Source organism: Macaca mulatta, chromosome 19 (genome assembly GCF_049350105.2).
Source record: "Macaca mulatta isolate MMU2019108-1 chromosome 19, T2T-MMU8v2.0, whole genome shotgun sequence".
Classification (NCBI taxonomy): Eukaryota; Metazoa; Chordata; class Mammalia; order Primates; family Cercopithecidae; genus Macaca; species Macaca mulatta.
In genome coordinates this window covers 56,669,100-56,691,816 of record NC_133424.1, presented here as the reverse complement: position 1 = coordinate 56,691,816, position 22,717 = coordinate 56,669,100, and the positions used below count along the sequence as shown (strand labels likewise).

The window sequence follows — 22,717 nt, the reverse complement described above, 5'->3', positions numbered from 1 at the left end:
ATTTTACAATTATTTTCTCATGAATTTTTAAAATGAATAAAACTAAAAGGAATCTGACAGTAGTAGCGCCAGAGAAGTGTCTCAAACCCAACCGGCTTGAGTCAAAACAAAACCCAGCTGGTGGGAAGCACGACCCTTGGAGCATTCTGGGAACTGTAGTCCAGGAGTGAGAGAACTCTGAGACGCTTCCGCTTAGGAATTCTGGGAAGTGGAGTCCACGAACCGTGGGCACTCGCAGGCACTTCCGCTCCAGGAAGGCGAGGTCGGACCTGAGATAGCTCCCAGGGAGGTGAGTCAGCTCCGGGTCTCCAAGACTTCTCCGAGCCCTCTTGGCCTGGGCGTGGGGCCAGCGATGAACCGGTCCTTGGCTTGGGGAAGAGAAGCTGTGGCCAGCGCTCGAGGGCAGGGTTGGGAGACTGCGGGAGTTTGCGTCCCCTTGGCGGAACCTCTTGCGTTGGGGGCGGGCTCGCGTCGTGCTTCGAGGTTGAGGGTCTCCCGCCCTCTCTGCTGCCCTAGCCAGCCTCACGCACTTACGAGCCAGTCCTGCCTGCTCCTCGCGGCAAAATATTGGGCAAGTTACTTAATCTCTCCTTGTCTCAGTTTCCTCGTGCCTGTAAAGGGTTAGTGCGTTCCCAGTGATGTTCTTGTGAGAATTAAATGAGATTTTATAGAAATAAGCTTAAAACCAGTGCATAGGAAAATGTTGGATGCCGCCGTTAATTCTGTTATACTCAAAAAGACGCCTGTTGTTTGGAAACTCCTCTGAACCTGGGATGGGGTCGGAGATCCAGCTACGGAGCCGCTGTCCCTTCTCTAATCCTTGCCTGATGTGGGGCCGTTCCTGGATTCTTGTACTTTTCTAGCCTCTTGACAGGAGATTAGTTCCAGCCGGAGCCTGGGGAATGTCCTCTGTGTTTTATCTCAGAGAAGCGATCGTCATTACAGATTTGCAGAGTGCCAGAGGTGTCCTGAGGCGCTAATAAATGTTCAGTATTATGTGGTTGTAACCAGTAATCCCGTGTGGTTAACTTAAGTGTAACAGCATTTCTTAGAGAGTTTTAGGTTTTTAGTAGTCATTGCTTTCATGCATATGGAAAAAGAGACTTTCTTGAGGCTCCTCCAGCTGAGTAACATTTGCAAGTAATTACATCTATTGGAGGAAAAAAAAATCCGTAGCAGTTTAACTGTCATTACCAACGGACCTAATTATGTTAGACAACCAATCACAGTTACAGACTTTTCTGAGGGTCATGGTAACTCACAGGACAGAGCAATTATCTTTGAGTTCTGGGTTTCTTGAAAGATTCATTTTCTAGAAAGCATACTCAAAAGGGCAGTTTTATGAAGCATAATAGCACTTGCTTGTCAGAAGCTGCAGGAAATAGAGAATACAGGCATTATTTTCCCCATTTACAGGTGACTGAATTAAGGCACAGAGAGATTAATAATTCGCTTAAGGTTTATACTGCTTATACTGTTTATACTGATCAGTAGAAAATAAGTAGAAATGCCAAAATTTGAAGCCAGGCATTTTGGCTCTGTTACATTACCCTGCCTGTCTTTGTCTCATTTCCTTGGAGACTAAGGTTCAGAAGGAGTACGCAGGGAGCTGCATTTGATTTAGGTCTGTTAATATGAAATGTTCATGAACAAAAGCAGCTGGGTGAGGGGGCCCAGTGGTAGCTGGGATCCAGCTCCCGTTCTCACTAAGCTGTGTGTAACTGTGCCTGCCTAGAGAAAGGGAGACCTTTCTCTAAAGTGCCACATAAAGTGCCATGTTGACTAGTGGCATCCCTAACCTATCTCATGATGCCTTTGCCTCCCCCAGGTTCACTCCCCCGGAACTCCGCCTTTTCCCGGAAGGAAGAGGGGGAAAATGACCAAGTTCCAGGTAAGTTTATTTTGCCTTTCTGGTTTCTTAAAATGACATCTCATTGCACAAAGATTGGACACATTTTTCCCATTTGGAAGAGTAAAGGGAACGAAAGGTGCTTGAAAGATTGTTATATGCCGGGCTCTTGCCTTTTATTTCCAAATAATAGTATAAACATTAACAGATATATATATATATCTTAAATATTTTAAAATCTATTTCTGTGTAATATATTTATATATGTAAATATAAATTTCTAAATATATATATTTAGAGACAGAGTCTCACCTTGTTTCCCAGGCTGGAGTGCAGTGGCTTACTGCATTCTGGGCCTCCTGGGCTCAATAGATCCTCCCACCTTAGCCTCTTGAGTAGCTGGGACCACAGGCACGTACCGCCACAACCGGCTAATTATTTTTAATAGAGAGGGGATATTCCTGTGTTGCCCAGGCTGGTCTTGAACTGCTGGGCTCAAGCGATCCTCCTGCCTTGGCCTAACAGATACATTTTTTAAGTGGAAAACAACTCTCACATTACAAATATGTTTACCAATAATTTCCCACCTTCCTTTTCATTTGCACTCACAAATATATATAATCGTACTTTACGTACAATTTTGAGTTTTTTAAATTTAATTTTATATCACCTACGTTTTATCATGTCATTTTCCATCTTTTATCTGATTTTATTTTTCCTCATTCTCCATGTTTATGTAATCTATGAATTTTGCCATTTTAAGGACATTGACAATAGCAGTTTTTCCCCATATAACTTCTCTTCCCAAATAGGAATTTTGAGAATTCTACCATTTTTTTAAATCTTTAAAGTTTTAGACTCATTTTCTCGTACACGACACCTCATTTTATGGAAAGAATAAAGTATAGCTTGGTGCAGTAGCATCTGACTGATGCCAAACTCAGAGAAAGTAATTTTAGTTTCAAACAAGAGCTAGATTTCTTTCTTTAAGTAAAACCTTGTATTATAGTTAAGTATCTGTTTTATTCATTAACATGTTATTATATTTTAAAGATGTACATACTTAGTTTAAAAGTTTTATAGCACTTGGAGATTCGCCAGGAAATTTGCTCCATGGAACAGCTTTGTGAGGATGTAGATGGCCTTACCTGTATTTTAAACATAGACAGGTGTGAACCTTTAGACTTAGTGAAGTCCACTCAATGCCCAGCTGAAGTTAAAGCTTTCCGTGCCTAAGCCAGAAGTTTCAGGTATTTCATTTGGGTGAAGGCCAGACACAGTGGCTCACCTGTAATCCCAGCACTTTGGGGCTGATGTGGGTGGATCACTTGAGGTCAGGAGTTTGAGATCAGCGTGGTCAACGTGGTGAGACCCTGTCTCTACTTAAAATACAAAAATTAGCTGGGTGTGGTGGCACGTGCCTGTAATCCCAGCTACTCGTGTAGATGAGGCAGGAAAATTGCTTGAACCTGGGAGGCGGAGGTTGCAGTGAGCCGAGATCACACCACTACACTCCAGCCTGGGCGACAGAGTGAGACTGTCTCAAAAAAGGAAAAAACAGAAGAGACTATTCAGGGACCTGAGGCTACGCTACACGTGTATGTGTCCCTGGCATGTCCTGGTGGATGAAGAGCTCCAAAAATAACATTGCTCTTCACCAGATTCCCTTTCTCAGTGCATGACTCTTTGCCAGGTATGTCATCAAGTTGTTTAGTACATGGATGATCAGAACTCCAGCCAAAACAAATGTAGGGATGAGCAGTGTCTTCAGATAAAAAATGTTAATTTCCATACAGAAAAATGCCATATACAGACTTTATGAGACAAATAGGAAACAGGTGCAAGGGTAGGAATTTATATATTCTAGAAAATGACTTAATATCCTTAATAGTAATGTTATTGATACATGAAAAATCCCAATAGGATTAAGCAAAGGCAATATGTGAAGAAAAATAATATCAGATCATCTTTAAAAAAATTAAATAGCTGTTTATATCACTCACCAAATTGTTCAAGATTTTAAAAAAATAATATAAAGTCCAGTTTTGGCCAGAGTACAGAGAATCGGGAGTACTTACAATCTCTTACAGGAAGAGTTAGTTGAGAAAATTAACATTATACCAGCAAAACAAAGACCAGCAAAACAAAGGTATATATATTTTTTTTACAATGTAATTACCACTTCTTGGAACTTATCTTTTTTTTTTTTTGGAGACAGAATCTTGCTCTCTCATTCAGGCTGGAGTGCAGTGACATGAACTTGACTCACTGCAACCTCCACCTGCCAGGTTCAAGCGATTCTCCTGCCTCAGCCCCCCGAGTAGCTGGGATTACAGGTTTGCGCCACTATGCCCAACTAATTTTTGTATTTTTAGTAGAGACAGGGTTTCACCATGTTGGTTGGGCTGGTCTCGAACTCCTGACCTCAAGTGATCCGCCCACCTCAACCTCTAAAAAGTGCTGGGATTACAGAAGTGAGCCATTGCGCCCAGCCGGAACTTATTTAAGGAAATAACCATATGAGCTGGCCGAGATCTATGTAAAAATATGTTTTTTGTGGCGTTGTCATTTTTTAATTTAAAATGATCGAATGTGCATTATTTAGAATGGTTAAATATATTGTAGATCATATTTGTGAGCTATCATGCAGCCATGAATGGGATGAAAGAGATGATGGTGATGATAATAAGAGTAATGACTAACATTTATTGAGTACTTACTGTATGTCACACAGTGTCCTAAGTTCCTTATAGTATTCACTCATTTAATCCCTTCAAGGATCCTATGATAGAGGTCTTCTTATACAGATGTGGAAATTGAGGTATTGAGAAGTTAGGTGACTTGAGCAATGTCACAGAACTAACAGTGGATATACCATTGGAATGTGAACTAAGGCAGTCAAACTCAAGAGCCTACACTGTTAACCTTGACCCTAAATGCTGCTGCAATTGACCAATATAGCATGTTCCTGAGAACCCAGAGAATGAACTGCATACTTGTCCCAGAGCTTCATGAAGGCCTGTTGGATTGACAAAATAGTGGTACTATCCAATGAGAGAAGATAGGTACCATCAAACACTGTTGGGAAGAAATTAATGCAAAATTTCTTATAAAATTTGGCGCTATCAGTCAAATGGTAAAATGTGTGTATGCCATGATTTAACAATGACAGTTCTAGGGATTTAATTATATAAAGGGCACCACGTTACATGTACAAGGTATTTTCCTTTTTCCCCCTAGCATTTTTGGTGTGATTGTGGAAAGGAAAGAATAGTAACTCTACAGAAAGAGTTGCTTAGGTGCCAGTGGCCATTGGGTACGAGATTGAGGTTATGTGTGCTTGATGTTCTAGGAGGCAGTGACATTCAAGGATGTGGCTGTGGCCTTCACTGAGGAGGAGCTGGGGCTGCTGGACTCTGCCCAGAGGAAGCTGTACCGAGATGTGATGCTGGAGAACTTTAGGAACCTGGTTTCAGTGGGTAAGGACAGGCACCCTCTGTAATTCAGCAGGGTTTCTCAACCTCCATGCCATTGATGTTTTGGGCCAAATAATTCTGTGTTGTATCAGGCTATCCTGTGTATTTTGGGATGTTAGTGGCATCCCTGGCCTCTGTCCCCTTGTTAAGGCTTTGGGACTGCTCAGAGACTAGAGTTTTTCTGTCTCTTTAGAGCATAGAGACAAGATGTTTCTGGCCTTTGTTCCAAGACAAATGATTTTCTTTTAGAAATGAACTATAAAAGAACAGTTGAGCTTGGCTCCTCCTGCTTTCTTTAAACTTGTCCGTCATGATCCATTGGTGGGTCAGGAAATTAGTAAGTTGCATCAGCATTTCTGTAATAAAATAGAGTAACAATATCAGAGCCCCTTAGCCAGAATGGTGCACGTTGTGGCAATAACTGCTGCTGCTTGCAGTAAGGGATGTGATGGAAACAGATACAGATTAGAAACAGGTCCTTTAATATTTTATTTCAATAGTTTACATAGGGTAATGTATTTCCAATGATAGTAAATGTATTTCTTATAATGTGTTGTGATTAAAAAAAAAAATGTTTCCTAAACATTGCATGGAGGGGCAGGGAGGAGATTTACATCATGTGATTGGAACCAGAATTTTTCAGTACTCTTTGCTTTTAACACTTCAACATTTTCACTTAAATACTATCTTTTTATAGGACATCAGTCCTTCAAACCAGATATGATATCCCAGTTAGAGAGGGAAGAAAAGCTTTGGATGAAAGAGTTTCAGACCCAAAGAGGTAAGCATTCAGGTGAGAACTGTGCAGCTGGAATCATAGTTAACAGCTGTTATTTTTCCTTTATTCAGGATAATTTCTTCTCCACCCAGCTGAGAGATTTTTTTAAAAAACATCTGTCATGGCTGGGCGCAATGGCTCAAGCCTCTAATCCCAGCACTTTGAGAGGCTGTGGCAGGTGGATCACTTGAGGTCAGGAGTTCAAGACCAGCCTGGGTAACATAGCAAAACCCTGTCTCTACAAAATATAAAAAAATTAGCTAGATGTGATGGATGTGCCTGTATTCCCAGCTACTCAGGAGGCTGAGATGGGGGGATTGCTTGAACCTGGGAGGTATGGGTTGCAGTGAGCCGAGATCTGCTACTGCACTGCAACCTTGGTGACAGAGCAAGACTCTGTCTCAGAAAAAAAAAAAAGAATAAAAACATCTGTCACATCATGTCACTCCTCTGCTTCAGACCCTCCACTGGCTTCCCATTTCACTGACTGAAATCCAGTGTATTTAAGGAGCTTGTAAGACTGTATAATGTTTGCCTACTCACCTAGCTTTATTATTCTGTTTTTTCCCCTCCCTTTGTCTCTGCCATCCTCACTTGTTCCTCAAATATGACATCTGCATCACAGCCTTTTACTTTCTGTTCGCTGGCTGGAATGCTGTTTTTTCTTAAACCTCTGTCCTCTTTCTGATTGATTGATTGATTGATTGATTGAGATAGGGTCGCACTCTGTTGCCCAGGCTGGAGTGCAGTGACACAGTCTCCACTCACTGCAATCTCCAGCTCCTGTGCTCAAGCAATCCTCCCACCTCAACCTTCTGAATAGCTGGAACTACAGGTGCGCACCACCACACCCGGCTAATTTTTGTATTTTTTGTACAGACAGGGTTTCCCCATGTTGTCCAGGCTGCTCCTGAACTCCTGGACTCAAGCAATCTGCCCACTTCAGCCTCTCCAAAATGCTGGGATTATAGACGTGAGCCACTGCCCCCAGCCCCTCTTCCTCATTTCATTCATACCTCTGCTCAGAAGTCATTTCATGAGAGGCTTTCTTAAAATATCATCTTCTGGCTGGGTGCAGTGGCTCATGCCTGTAATCCCAGCACTTTGGGAGGCCAAGGTGGGCAGATCACGAGGTCAGGAGATTGAGATTATCCTGGCTAACACGGTGAAACCTCATCTCTACTAAAACTACAAAAAAAAATTAGCTGGGTGTGGTGGCAGGTGCCTGTAGTCCCAGCTACTCAGGAGGCTGAGGCAGGAGAATGGCATGAACCCAGGAGGCAGAGCTTGCAGTGAGCCAAGATCACGCTGCTGCACTCCAGCCTGGGCAATAGAGCGAGACTCTGTCTCAAAAAAAAAAAATTCCATCTTCCCTTCACTCTCCATGTCCTTAATTTGCCTGAATTTGTGTGTAAGCACTGTACCACCAAGGCTTATTCACATATATTTATTTTTTAATTGTGGTAAAATATATATAACATAAAACTTTTAACATTTTAACCATTTTTGAGTATATAGTGACATTAAGTACATTTACATTGTTGTGTAGCCATTACCACGATCCATCTCCAAAAGTTTTTCGTTGTTCATAACGAAACTCTGTACCCATTAAACAATGACTCCACATTCCACCTCTCTCTCCAGCACCAATTAACCATTGTTCTGCTTTATGACTCTGAATTTGACCATTCCACGTACTCAAGTGGAATTATATATTTGCCCTCTTGTGTCTGGCTTATTTCCCTTAGCCTAATATCTTTGAGGTTCATCTATGTTGTAGCATGTGTCAGAATTTTCCTCTTTTTTATGGCTGAATAATATTTCATTATAGTACAGTTGACCCTGGAACACTGTTTTCCACAACAGCAACACCATTTTACATTTCCACTAGCAGTGCACAAGGTTTCTAATTTCTCCACATCCTCACCAACACTTGTTATTTTCTGTTTTTTTTTTTTAAATAATATCCGTCTGAATGGGTTTGAAGTGGTGTCTCATTGTGGTTTTGATTTGCATTTCCCCAGTGATTAGTGATGTTGAGCACCTTGTCATATGCTTATTGGCCATTTGTATTAATATATCCTCTTTGGAGAAATATGTGTTCAAGTCCATTGTCCATTTTTGAATCAGGTTTTTTTGTTGCTGAGTTTTGGAAGTTCTCTATATATTCTGGATGTTAGTTCCTTATCAGATGTATGAGTTGAAAATCTTTTCCTCCTTTCTGTTTGTTGCCCTTTTTACCCTGTGGATACAGTGTCTTTTGATATAAAAAGTTTATGTTGTGGCCGGGCGCGGTGGCTCAAGCCTGTAATCCCAGCACTTTGGGAGGCCGAGACGGGCGGATCACGAGGTCAGGAGATCGAGACCATCCTGGCTAACACGGTGAAACCCCGTCTCTACTAAAAAAATACAAAAAACTAGCCGGGCGCGGTGGCGGGCGCCTGTAGTCCCAACTACTCGGGAGGCTGAGGCAGGAGAATGGCGTGAACCCGGGAGGCGGAGCTTGCAGTGAGCTGAGATCTGGCCACTGCACTCCAGCCTGGGCGGCAGAGTGAGACTCCGTCTCAAAAAAAAAAAAAAAAAAAAAAAAGTTTATGTTGGGCGCGGTGGCTCACACCTGTAATCCTAGCACTTAGGGAGGCCGAGGTGGGTGGATCACGAGGTCAGGAGTTGGAGACCAGCCTGAGATGGTGAAACCCTGTCTCTACTAAAAATAAAGAAAATTAGCCAGGCATGGTGGCGGGCACCTGTAATCCCAGCTACTTGGGAGGTTGAGGTAGGAGAATTGCTTGAACCCAGGAGGTGGAGGTTGCAGTGAGCCAAGATCATGCCCCTGCACTCCAGCCTGGGCTACAGAGTGAGACTCCATCTCAAAAAAAAAAAAAAAAAAAGTTTTTAGTTTTCATGAAGTCTAGTTTGTCTGTTTTTTTCTTTTATTGCCTGTGCTTTTGTTGTCACATCCAAGAGACTATAAAATCCAGCATTGTGAAGCTTTCGCCATATGGTTTCTTCTAGAAGTTGTGTGGTTTTCATTTTTTTTCTCTTTTTTTTTTTGAGACGGAGTCTTACTCTGTCGCCCAGGCTGGAGTGCAGTGGCACGATCTCAGCTCACTGCAACCTCCTCCTCCTGGGTTCAAGCCATTCTCCTGCCTCAGCCTCCCGAGTAGCTCAGATTACAGGCACCTGCCACCACGCCTGCCTAATTGTTTTTTTACTTTTAGTAGAGATGGGGTTTCACCATCTTCACTAGGCTGGTCTTGAACTCCTGACCTCATGATCCACCCACCTCGGCCTCCCAAAGTGCTAGGATTACAGGTGTGAGCCACCACACCCAGCCAGTTTTCGCTCTTACATTTAGGGCTTTGATGCATTTTGAGTTGATCTTTGTGTAAGGTAAGGGTTGACCTTCATTCTTTTGCATGTGGATATCCAGTTTTCCCAGCCCCATTTGTTGAAAAGACTGTCCTTTCCTCATTGAATGGTCTTGGCAGCATTATCAGAAATGATTTGGCCCTACATGCAAGAGTTTATTTCTGAGTTCTCTAGTCTGTTCCTTTGGCCTATATGTCTTTATGACAGTTTTGGTTAATGTAGCTTTATAATAAGTTTTGAAATCAGAAAGGAAAAAAGATTCCTCCGTATTTTTTCTTCTTTTCAAAATTGTTTTGGCTATTTGTGGTCTCCTGCAATTACATGTGAGTTTTAGGATGAGTTTTTGTATTTCTGCAAAGAAGAAATTGGGATTTTAATAGGGATTGCATTAAATCTATAGATTGCTTTGGGTGATTTTGGTAACAATATTTAATTGGTAACAGGTTTTTTCTGTAATCTTTAGGGTTTCTACATACATCTTTTGTGAACAAAGATAATTTTACATTTTCCTTTCCAATTTAGATGCCTTTTCTTTATTTTTCTTGCATAATATCTCTGACTAGAACTTTCAGTACTACTGTGTTGAATAGAAATGGTAAAAGTGGGCATCCTTGCCTTGTTCTGGTACTAGAAGAAAAGCTTTCCATTTTTCACCATTGAATATGGTGTTTGCTGTGGGTTTTTAATGTATGGCCTTTATTATGTTGAGTTAGATTTTTTCTATTCCTGGTTTAAATATTTTTGTCATGAAAGGATTTTTAATTTTGTAAAATGCTTTTTCTACATCAATTGAGATGATCATGTGTTTTCTTCTTCATTCTGTTGGTGTGGTATATTACATTGATTGGTTTTCATATGTTACACCATCCTTGCATTCCAGAACTAAATCTCATTTGGTCATGGTGTAATTCTTTTAATATGCTGCTGAACTCTCTTTACTAGGATTTTGTTGAGGATATTTATATCAGTGTTCATAAGGGACATTGGTCTGTAGTTTCCTTTTCTTATAGTATCTTTGTATTTGGTATTGGGGGAATCCTGGTCTCATAGAATGAACTAGGAAGTATTCCCCCCTCTTCAGTTTTTTGGAAGAGCAAAATGGATTGGTGCTAATAATTCTTCAGATGTCTAATAGAAATCACTAGTGAAAGTCCAGGACTTTGCTAGGAAGTTTTTGATCACTGATTCAATATCCTTTGTAGGTATAGGTCTATTCATATATTGTTTCTTCCTGATTCAGTGTTAGGTTGTGGGTTTCTGAGAATTTGTTCATTTCATCTAGGTTATCTAATTTGTTGGCGTACAATTGTTCATGATACTCTCTTATCCTTTTGTTTCTATAAAGTCAGTAGTAATATACCAACTTTCACTTCTGATTTTAGTTATTTGAGTCTATTTTTTCTTAGTCAATGTAGCTAAATGTCAATTTTATTGATATTTTCAAGGAGCCAACTCTTATTTTATTTTCTCTATCCTTTATTCTCAATTTTATTTATTTTTGCTCTTATCTTCATAAGATTTGATTCCTGGCCGGGCACAGTGGCTCATGCCTGTAATCCTAGCACTTTGGGAGGCCAAGGTAGGCAGATCACCTGAGGTTGGGAGTTTGAGACCAGCCTGACCAACATGGAGAAACACTGCCTCTACTAAAAATATAAAATTAGCTGGGCATGGTGGCACATGCCTGTAATCCCAGCTACTCGGGAGGCTGAGGCAGGAGAATCGTTTGAACCCGGGAGGCAGAAGTTGCGGTGAGCTGAGATCACACCATTGCACTCCAGCCTGGGCAACAAAAGCGGAACTCTGTCTCAAAAAAAAAAAAAAAAAAAAAAAGATTAGATTCCTTTCTTTTGTCAACATTGGGTTTAATTTGGTTTTGTTTTTTGGTTTTCACATTTTTACTGGAAGCCACTGGGGAGGGTCCTCCTCCCTGTCAGTGGAGGTGCTCACAGTTTCTTCAGCCACTCCAGGCTTGAGCCCTAGGAGTCCTGGGGTTGGCTGGACACGTAAGGCACACTGCCATCATCTCAGACAGGCATTGGGTAATTGTAGGGTGTGGCCTGGTTGATCATGATGGCATACTTGGTGTAGGGGCTGAGTGGGGGCAGAATTATAGCATGGCCTGCAATGGTGAAGGACACAACCAGCACCGACTCTTTGGCCCAGGCATTCTTGAAGAAGGCAGCAAGTCTTGCAGCCATCTTGGTCTCGGCAATGGCAATGGCTTGTTATTTTTTTCAGTTCCTTAAGGTGTAAGGTTATGATGTTGATTTGAGACCTTTCTTCCTTTTCTTTGTAAGCATTTATAGCTATAAATTTCCCCCTTAGCACTGTTTTTGCAGTGGATTTGTTTTCATTTATCCCAAGATATTTTCTAATTTCCCCTGTGATTTCTTCTTTGATCTATTGGTTGGTTGTGTATTAATTTTCACATATTTATGGAATTTTCAGGTTTTGTTCTGCTGTTCATTGCTAGTTTCATTTCATTTTGATCAGCAGAGATACTTTGTGTGATTTTAATCTTTTTATATTTATTAAAGCTTTTTTGTAGTTTAACATATGGAGTATCCTAGAGAATGTTCTGCATGTACTTCAGAAAAATGTGTATTCTGCTGTTACTGGGTGGAGTGTTCTGTATAATCATAGTCTACATGTATGTATTTCCATATACTTCAAAAATGTATAAAACATAGAACTTTGATTAATTCTAAAATTGCTTATGTCCTTTGTTAAGATATCATATAATCCACCAAACTGAGGGAGATATGTGATAAAAATGACTTAGTAGGATACCATTTGTAATGCCACCATTCAGTTCAGTTTTAACATTCATTTTACATCTTTTTCTGTTAATGAAAATTGACTTGATAGTTTAAATGGATAATTTCTGCTTCTCCACCCTTCTCCCAACATACACATAATTTGGATGACCTATTTGTTTTCCTTTCTATGACTTTAAACTTTTTATTTTGAAAACTTAAAAAACATAGAAAAGTAAATAATGCCACAAACTGTATATCCATACTGTCTTAGCAGTTATCAACTTTCCACTGTTCCTGTTTTATCTATTCCCTTCTGTTTTTTTCTGGAGAATGTCTTATTTTTTTCTGGAGACTGTCTTATCACCCATAGATTTATCAGTGTCTGTCTACAACAGTAACTCCTTATTGTCACTTAATATCCATTCTGTAATCAGTATGGGCTCGTATGTATTTATTGTATACTTTGTGTTATAATCCAGTATTGCATTGTTTATTTTGTTACCAAGTTGTTTCTGCTTTGACCACTTGGAGCTTTTTCAGGTTGCCTCCTGTGGTTGAAATCACCAGTGATTTCTAGAAATGCAAATTAAAACAATAGTGAGATATCATCTTATACCTGTCAGAATGGCTATTACTAAAATCTGTCATGGATCTCAGGAGATCTCAGATAATGAACTCAAGATGGATTAAATAGCACCATTTATTCAATAGGATGTGCTTTCCCCAGTGTATGTTTTTGTCAACTTTGTCAAAGATCAGTTGGCTGTAGGTATGTGACTTATTTCTGGGTTCTCTTTTCTGTTCCATTGATCTATGTATCTATTTTTGTATCAGCATCATGTATCTATTTTTATATGAGCATTATGCTGTTTTGGTTACTATAGCTGTGTAGTGTAATTTGAAGTCAAATAATGTAATGCCTCCAGCTTTGTTATTTGCTTAGGATTGCTTTGTCTATTTAGGCTCTTTTATGTTTCCATATGAATTTTAGAATTGTTTTTTCTCATTCTGTGAAAAATGACATTAGCATTTAGATAGCCATTGCACTGAATTTGTAGATTGCTTTGGGCAGTATGGTCATTTTAACAATATCGATTCTGCTGATCCATGAGCATGGGATATTTTTCCATTTTCTTAATGTCATCTGCAACTTCTTTCATTATTGTTTCATAATTTTCCTTGGTTAGCACTTTCCCCTCCTTGGTTAAATACATTCCTAGGTATTTTAATTTTTTTTGTAGATATTATAAATTGGATTATGTTCTTGATTTGGTTTTTAACCTGATCATTATTGTTGTATAGAAATGCTACTGACTTTTGTATATTGATTTTTTTAATCCTGAAACTTTACTGAAGTCATTTATCAAATCTAGGATTCTCTTGGAGGAGTCTTTAGGGATTTGTAGGTATACGATCAGATTGTCAGAAAATAGATACTAAATGACTTACTCTTTTTTCCAATTTAGATAGTTTTCTGCCTTTCTCTTGCCTGATTACTTTTCCTAGGACTTCCAGTGCTATGTGGAATAGGAGTGGTGAAAGTGGGCAATTCTTGTTTTATTCCAGTTCTTAGGGGGAATGCTTTTAGCTTTTCCCCATTCAGCATGTTACCTATGGGTTGTCATATATGACTTTTATTATTTTGAAGTATGTTTCTTCTGTGCCTAGTTGGTCGAAGGTTTTTATCATGAGAGGACGCTGAATTTTGTCAAATGGTTTTCCATATCTGTTGAGATGATCATGTGATTTTTGTTTTTAATTCTGTTTATAGACTTAATCACATTTATTGGTTTGTGTATGTTGAACCATTCTTGCATCTTTGGAATAAAACCCGCTTGATCGTGGTGACTTATCTTTTTGATGTGCTATTATATTTGGTTTGGGGTGTTTTGGTGGGGGTTGTGTTTATTTTTGGAGGATTTTTGCATCTACGTTCATCAGGGATATTACTCCGTAGTTTTCTTTTTTTGTTGTGTCTTTGTCTGACTTTGGTGTCAGAGCGATACTGGCTTTGTAGAATGAGTTAGGGAGGATTCTCTCCTCTTAGATTTTTTGGAAGAGTTTTAGTAGAATTGATACCAGTTCTTTGTTCCTTTTGTGGAATTCCACTGTACATTTGTCTAGTCCTGGGCTTTTTTGTTCTTGGGAGGTTTTGCATTGCTGATTCAATCTCACTGCTCATTACTGGTCTGTTCAGGATTTCTGTTTCTTCCTGGTTCAATCTTGGGAGGTTGTATGTTTCCAGGAATTAGTTCATTTTCTCTAGAATTTCTAGTTTTCAAGTGTATTGTTCGTAATAGTCTCTGATCATGTTTTGTATTTCTGTAGTATTAGTTGTAATGTCTCCTTATTCATTTCTGATTATGTTTATTTGGATCTTCTCTTTTTTTGGCTAGTCTTACTGTCAGTTTATCAGTTTTATCTTTTCAAAGATAAAAACAAGCTTTTCATTTCATTGATCCTTTGTATGGTTCCTTGGTTCTCTATTTTATTTCATTCTGCTGTGGTCTTTGTTATCTTTCTTCTGCTAGCTTTAGGTTTGGATTGTTCTTGTTTTTCTAGTTCCTGGAGGTGAGACATAAGGTTGTTAATTTTTTATCTTTTTTTTTTTTTTTAAATGTAGACATTTAACGCTATAAACCTCCCTCTTAGCACTGCTTTTGCTTTGGTATATTGTATTTTCATTTTCATTCATTTCAAGAAATTAAAAAATTTGTCTTAATTTTGTCATTAACCCAAAGATTGTTTAGGATCATGTTTAATTTTCATGTATTTGTATAGTTTCTAGAGTTCTTCTTGGAATTAATTTCTAGTTTTATTCTGAGGTATGAGAAGATACTTGGTATGATTTTGGTTTTTAAAAATGTAGTGAGACTTGTTTTGTGACCTAATCCATGCACTAATCAGAAAAGTGTATATTCTGCTGTTGGGTAGAATGTTCTGTAAATATCTGTTAGCTCCATTTGACCTAAAATTTAAGTCCAGTGTTTCTTTGTTGATTTTCTGTCTCAGTCGTCTATTTAGTGGTGTCTGTGGGGTGTTGAGGTCCCCCACTGTTATTGTATTGCTGTGTATTTTTTTAGGTCTAATAATACTTGTTTTATGAATTTGGGTGCCCTGATGTTGGGTGTGTATATATTTAGGATTGTTATATCTTACTTGTTTATTGATCCCTTATCATTACGTAATGACCTTCTTTGTCTTTTTTTTACTGCTGTTGATTTAAAGTCTTTTTTTTATCTGATCTAAAAATAGCTACTCCTGCTCGTTTCTGGTTTCCATTTGCATGGAATATCTTTTTCTACCTCTTTACCTTCAGTCTGTGTCTTTATCAGTAAGATGAGTTATGTTGCCATTTGATTTCTTTATCTTCTTTCTTTGTGTAATTATTTTATAAGGCCTGCGAGTTTTATACTTTTGTGTCTTTTATGATGGCAAGTATCAACCTTTTGTTTTCATGGTTAGAACTCACTTGAGCATTCCCTGTAGAGCTGGTCTAGTGGTGACAAACTCCCTCAGTGTTTATTTGGGGAAGGCTTATTTTTCCTTCATTTATAGAGCTTATTCTAGTAGGATACACAATTTTTTTGTTTTTTGAAGTAACTTGAAAATAGAATCCCAATCTCTTCTGGCTTGTAAGGTTTCTACAAGTTGAATCATCTGATGGAGCTTCCTTTATAGGTGACTAGACCCTTTTCTCTTGCCGATTTTAGGATTTTATCCTTTATGTAAACCTTAGTCTGATGACTGTATGCTGTGGTGAGTTCCATCTTGCAATGTATTTTCCTGGAGTTCATTAGATCTCTTTTATCTGGATGTCTAAAGCTCTTGCTAGATTAGGAAGTTTTCCTCAATTATTTCCTTAACTAGGTTTCCAAACTTTTTACTTTTTCTTCTCCCTCAGGAATACCTATGATTCGTAGGTTTGGTTGCTTTATGTAGTTTCATACTTCTTAAAGCTTTGTTTTTTCTTCTTTATTCTTTTTTCTTTACTTTTGTCTGACTAAATTAATTCAAAAGACCTGTCTTCAAGTACTGAGATTCTTTCTTCTGCTTGTTTAGTCTATTGTAAATGCTTTCAACTGTATTTTGTAATTTCTTCAATGATTTTTTCATTTCCAGAAGTTTTTATTCGTTTGGCTTTTTAAAAAAGATATCTATCTCTTTCTCTTTGGTAAATTTCTCATTGATATCCTGAGTTGATTTTTTTGTATTGCTTTTCAAATTTCTTTTGTATCTCATTGAGCTTCCTTAAAATTAGTATTTCAAATTATTTATCTGGCTTATTTTTTTCCCTTATGATCTGTATTTCTTTTATGTCGTTTTTTTCTTGTTTTACTACACTAACTAGAACTTTCAGTAATGTTGAATAAAGGTGGCGAGAGTGGATATACTTGCGTTGTTTCTGATTTTCTGAGGGAAGCATTTAGGTCTAATTTTAGAATGTTAAATCAGTAGTGATTATCTTGAGATAATCACTTGAGAAATCACTACTTTGTCGTGATTTATCCTTTTTATACATTGTTAGATCTGATTTGATAACATTCTGTTAAGAATTTTATAAATATGTTCATTAGGAATATTAGTCTGTAGTTGTCTTTTCTTGGAATGTGTTTGTCTTATTTTGGTGTTAGAATAATGCTGGCTTCCTAAAATGTGTTGAGAAGTATTTACAGCTTTTCATTTTTCTGGAAGAGTTTGTCTAGCATTGGTATTGTTTCTTCCTTAAATGTTTAGCGAAATTCATGGATGCAGCTCTGTAAGCCTCAAGTTTTGTTTGTGGAAACGTTTGTAACTATGAATTCTATTTCTTTGGTAGATAAGGGCTATTCAGATTATCTGTATGTTCTCAAGTAAACTTATTTTGTGTGTTTAAAGAAATTTGTCCATTTCATCTGCATTGTTGCATTTATTGCCATAAAGTTCATAAGTCCCTTATCTTTTTAATAATGTATACAGGATCTATAATTATGTCACCTTTCATTACTGATATTTGTAATTTGTATCTTCTTTCTGTTTTTATCATGCATGCTAGAGTTTATTAATTTTATTGTTCTTTTCAAAGAACTAGCTATTTAATTCTTATTTTCTGTTTATGCTTACTTTGCATTTAATTTGTTCTTGTGTTTTTAGTTTCTTTGACACAGTTCTGCTTTATAAATTTTGCTTTAAGTAGAAATTTTTATATGTTGGTTTTTTATTTTCACTCAGTTTCTAAAGTTTTGAATTATTTTTGATCCACAGTTTATTTAGAAGTATGTTGTTTATTCTCTGAATATTTGAAGATTTTGCAGAGATATTTCTATTCTTAATTTCTGATTTAAATCAGTTGTGGTTAGAATACCCTTTGTATGACTTGACTCCTTTTGCTTCTGTTAGAACTTGTTTTATGGCCTAGAATATGGTCTATCTTGGAGTATGTTCCAGGTACACCTGAAAATAACATTTTCTGCTCTTATTGGATAGAGTGTCCTGTAAAGGCCAAGTAGTCAACTTGGTTGGTAATATTGCTTCAAGCCTATATCTTTACTTATTACCTACTTGTTTTCAGTTGTGTTTGCTTTATTTTTAACATAATTGATTGTTTCTCTTTTGTTTTGTTTTCTGGCTGCTGCTGCTGCCGCTGCTGCAGCTAAGACCTTTTTTGTTTCTTCAGCTTTTGTGCATTCTGGAAAACCTGGATTCACAGAGCCTTCTTAGTCAAAAGCCACGGTCAGTGGGCTGTTTAATAATTCAGAGGGGAAAGGTGTCTTCAGTCCCCAGTTCCCTACGTGTCTTCCCAGAGTTGTCATAATAGGTCTTATGGAGGTTTTTGAGCATCTTTTTCCTCTGGTTGATGTTCATCAGCAGATAGCATTTGTGGGCTTTGTCCTTTCAATGTATCGGCATGTGTTTTTCGTAACTGCAGATCTTGGCCAGGCGCAGTGGCTCATGCCTGTAATCCCAGCACTTTGGGAGGCTGAGGTGGGAGGATCGCTTGAACCCAGGAGGCAGGGGTTGTAGTCAGCCGAAATCGTGCCACTGCACTCCAGCCTGAGGGGCAGAGCAAAACTCCATTTCAAAAGAAAAAAAAAAAAACCGTGGACCTTGATGTTCAAGTCAATAATTCTAGTCTCTGGGGAACTGGTGTCCTCAGGGCTTGCCATGTCCTTTTTAATGAACTATTCGGCTTAATTTTTGGCTTCTGGTTAGCCATCTCCAAAGACAAGTGTCTTCACAGCGTCATCAACCTTCTCAATTCTGGGAAAGTTCTGGTAGTCTTTGAGCAGCGTACAAGGGCACAGGTCATCATCTTGGCTGGGCTGGACTGGTTTCTGGATGGCATATCCACAGGCGGCCTGGAGGAAGAGACTTGGAGGCTACCAGCACCACTGTTTGAAGGAAGTCTGGTGCTCCCTTCTCTTGGCTTCTCAAGAACTGGAGCTTGGGTCCCAGTGGAACTTAGTGCCCTTCACACAGTCCTTGGCATGGTGACTTCTGACCCCCAAGGGGCCAGGGCAGCTGTCCATTTCACAGCATGGACTGGGTTACATGAGTGCCACCATGCATCTTCCTACTTGCTTTGTTAGCTGTTGGAAAGCGGTATTGAAATCTCCAGCTATAAATATGGATTTGTCTATCAGTTATTTTGAGCACATTTCTAACTGTGCAGGTTGTATAATGAGAGCCTATAATTGAGGCATGTATTTTGCCTGATTTATGTAGTTGCTACTTATGATTCAGTTCCTGTAGCCAAAGAAGAGGTGACTTTTAATTTACCATTCTTATAGGCAAGGAAGTCAATTTTTCCTTTCCAAGTACTTACTGAGATATCATTTTGTTGCTCTGCAGCTGGCTGGTTTCTACCCCCTGTCCTATTCTTAGATCTGTAGTTCTGTGTTTCCACAGGCCATAAAATCCAAGAAAATCCATGATGGTAAAGATAAGCTGAAAATTTCCATCACGAACTAAAGCCCGATACCGAAGGAACTATGTGTAAAATTTGGAAACATCTGGACAAAGCATTCATTTTGGAGTTGTGTATACTGGAGAATACACACAGACAGCAAGACACATACTCAGAAAAGACCCAAGATATACCTTAAGCACTCACCCTGGGCTGATCTCAAATTTTCTCTCTTAAATATGGCTTTTAAAAAAATTTAGTGTTCTCTTGGTTGCAGCTGCTTTTCGGAGCTCCTATAAATTTATTTCAGCCAGTCTAGTTGTTTTTTTAACATTTCCATGGGGAAAATTAGAGCTTAGATCTTCTTAATTTCTCTACTTTGCTAATGTCAGTCTCTGGTCCTTTATTCCTTATTCTCTCTATCCTTTCAGGAGACAGGAATCAAAACGAGATGGCGACTCTTCACAAAGCAGGATTAAGGTGCTTTTCACTGGGAGAGCTTTCATGCTGGCAAATCAAGAGACATGTTGTGAGTAAATTAGCCAGAAGTCAAGACTCCATGATAAATATTGAAGGAAAGAGCTCTGAGTTCCCCAAGCACCATGATTCCCCCTGTCAGGTGGGAGCAGGAGAATCTGTTCAAGCTTCTGTGGATGACAGCCTTCTAGTGAATCACGTAGGGGATCATTCCAGGATCATTGAAAATCAAGAATTTCCAACTGGGAAAGTTCCGAATTCTTGGAGTAAAATATATCTGAATGAGACACAGAATTATCAGAGAAGTTGTAAGCAGACTCAGATGAAAAACCAATTATGTATATTTGCTCCATATGTTGACATTTTCAGTTGCATTTCACACCACCGTGATGATAAGATACTGCACAAAAGAGATAAAGCTCATAGCAATAGTGACTGTGGTAAAGATACTCTAAAGGTATCACCTCTTACCCAGTGTAGTGTTCACACAGGACAGAAAACCTACCAGGGTAATGAATGTGAAGAAGCCTTCAATGATAGCTCCAGTCTCGAATTTCATAAGCAGGTACACTTGAGAAAGAAGTCTCCAGCGTATAGTACGCACGAGAAGGACACCAGTCATAGCTCACGTATTCCTGTTCAACAAAGTGTTCGTACTGGAAAAAAACGCTACTGGTGTCATGAATGTGGTAAAGGTTTCAGTCAGAGCTCAAATCTGCAAACTCATCAGAGAGTCCACACAGGGGAGAAACCCTATACATGCCACGAGTGTGGTAAGAGCTTTAATCAGAGCTCACATCTTTATGCTCATTTGCCTATTCACACAGGAGAGAAGCCCTATAGATGTGACAGTTGCGGGAAGGGCTTCAGTCGTAGCACAGATCTTAACATTCATTGCAGAGTTCACACTGGAGAGAAACCTTATAAATGTGAGGTGTGTGGGAAGGGCTTCACTCAGAGATCACATCTTCAGGCCCATGAAAGAATTCACACCGGAGAGAAACCCTATAAATGTGGGGATTGTGGTAAACGCTTTAGTTGTAGCTCAAATCTTCATACCCATCAGAGAGTCCACACTGAAGAGAAACCATACAAATGTGATGAGTGTGGTAAGTGCTTTAGTTTGAGCTTTAATCTTCATAGTCATCAGCGAGTCCACACAGGAGAAAAACCATATAAATGTGAAGAGTGTGGTAAGGGTTTTAGTTCAGCCTCAAGTTTCCAGAGCCATCAGAGGGTCCATACAGGAGAGAAACCATTTCAATGCAACGTGTGTGGTAAAGGTTTCAGTCAGAGTTCATATTTTCAAGCACATCAGAGAGTCCACACTGGAGAAAAACCATACAAATGTGAAGTGTGTGGGAAGCGCTTCAATTGGAGCTTGAATCTTCACAATCATCAGAGAGTCCACACGGGAGAGAAACCCTACAAATGTGAAGAGTGTGGTAAGGGTTTCAGTCAGGCCTCAAATCTCCAAGCCCATCAGAGCGTCCACACTGGGGAAAAACCATTCAAGTGTGATGCATGTCAGAAGCGATTCAGTCAGGCCTCACACCTTCAAGCCCATCAGAGAGTCCACACCGGAGAGAAACCATATAAATGTGACACTTGTGGTAAGGCCTTCAGCCAGAGGTCAAATCTTCAAGTCCATCAGATAATTCACACTGGAGAGAAACCATTTAAATGTGAGGAATGTGGGAAAGAATTCAGTTGGAGTGCTGGTCTCAGTGCTCATCAGAGGGTCCACACGGGAGAGAAACCCTATACATGTCAGCAGTGTGGGAAGGGCTTCAGTCAGGCCTCACATTTTCACACACACCAGAGAGTCCACACTGGAGAGAGGCCTTACATATGTGATGTCTGTTGTAAGGGCTTCAGTCAGAGGTCACATCTCGTCTACCATCAGAGAGTCCACACTGGAGGGAATCTGTAGAAATGAGAGAGGTGTGGTTCAGCCTTCAGTTAGAGCTCACATCTTTGTCGCCGTTGGGAAGTCCATGCTGATGATTGTGAAAAGTTCTTGTAAAACTAGAAGCTTCAAAGAATCTTGACGGGAAAGAAGTCTCTCAAATGCTGTGTTTTAGACTTGGTCAGGACATGAATTCTTTACAAACGTCATATTTCACAGATGAGAGAAAACTTTGTTCTGTAAATATGATCAGTGTTTTAGAGTTACCAAGTGTCCCAGTTCTCAAGATGTAACACAGCAGAAAAGTCTTGTCAGAGTCTGCGCAGGAGAGAGGCCTGCCTTTAACAAAAATATGATTGACAGAAAAAATTGATGTCAACTAAAATGTAACCTCTATGTAAGGAGGTGTTTTTCACCACTGTATCTCTACCATGTAGAATTGTGCTTAGCTCATAATAGGGCCCAGCAATTACTGAAGAAAGTGAAGAAAATACCTCTAATTAGGACAAATACTTGAAAATTCTAGTCTGTTTTGTACCGTAAATTTATATTAATTTATATTCAAGAGGAATCCTGCAAGTAGCCTTAATAACGTTAGTTTCAGTAAGTACTGAAAAGTGTGTAATACTGCCATCCATACTAATACAGATTTGGAAAAAAGACACGACTGGCTCCCATCCTTCAGCCTTAGTTCTTTGTACAGTGTATCAGTTGTGTACAGTATGATTTTTAGCATCATTAGTTTGTAGACTGAACAATACTGTTTTTATCTAATGTGACCCTGCAATTTACATGATTAGAATTTTTGGACACTAAGCTTTACTGTAACTCTGAAAGTGTTAAAAGTAGTTACTGATGACAAAAAGTTTCTTAGTAAACTTGAATTGTTAATCATTGGTTTCATTATTTTCATTCAGGTTCAGGTCTACTTGCTTTTCTATGTATAGTCTTTCCTGCATCTAGACCACTTTAGAAGGAGCTTTGGCAGATTTCAAGCACATTAATTTGTCACATTTATCCCCTTAAAAGGAAGTGGCAGGGCAAGAAACCTGTTGGGTCTTTATTGGAATTTTATCTTATTGTTTATTTATTCTGTTGAATAGAGCCTTGCAATGTTGCCCAGGTTGTTCTCAAACTCCTGACCTCAAGCATTCCTCCCACCTTGGCTTCCCAAAGTGTTGAGATTATAGATGTGAACCTCTGTGCCC

General features: G+C 39.0%; 1 protein-coding gene and 1 pseudogene across 5 annotated transcripts; one reads left to right on the top strand and one right to left on the bottom strand.

Moving 5' to 3' along the window:
- Positions 1-234: 234 nt before the first annotated feature.
- Positions 235-22,400, top strand: ZNF235 (zinc finger protein 235). 4 transcript variants are annotated; one of them, XM_015124215.3, is made up of 5 exons: positions 235-289; positions 1,829-1,891; positions 5,202-5,328; positions 6,023-6,106; positions 19,555-22,400. In XM_015124215.3, the coding sequence occupies exons 2-5, from the start codon at positions 1,877-1,879 to the stop codon at positions 21,531-21,533; spliced, it is 2,205 nt and encodes a 734-aa protein (XP_014979701.2). In that variant the 5' UTR covers positions 235-289; positions 1,829-1,876; the 3' UTR covers positions 21,534-22,400. The 4 variants fall into 4 exon arrangements, with proteins under 4 accessions (XP_014979701.2, XP_001102816.3, XP_077839348.1 ...); XM_001102816.5 differs by having other exon boundaries at positions 6,023-6,118; XM_077983222.1 differs by having other exon boundaries at positions 235-571.
- On the bottom strand, positions 9,136-11,688 carry LOC144337578 (NADH dehydrogenase [ubiquinone] 1 alpha subcomplex subunit 3 pseudogene; annotated as a pseudogene). The gene has a single exon (XR_013410794.1). The product of XR_013410794.1 is annotated as an NADH dehydrogenase [ubiquinone] 1 alpha subcomplex subunit 3 pseudogene (transcript).
- Positions 22,401-22,717: the final 317 nt, after the last annotated feature.

Bases quoted from the DNA above. Each gene is read 5' to 3' on its own strand.
- ZNF235 (XM_077983221.1), top strand. From the start codon at position 353: ATGAACCGGTCCTTGGCTTGGGGAAGAGAAGCTGTGGCCAGCGCTCGA. The intron at 572-1,828 runs GCAAGTTACTTA...TGCCTCCCCCAG, and splicing joins TCCTCGCGGCAAAATATTGG to GTTCACTCCCCCGGAACTCC. The intron at 6,119-19,554 runs GTGAGAACTGTG...CTATCCTTTCAG, and splicing joins CCAAAGAGGTAAGCATTCAG to GAGACAGGAATCAAAACGAG.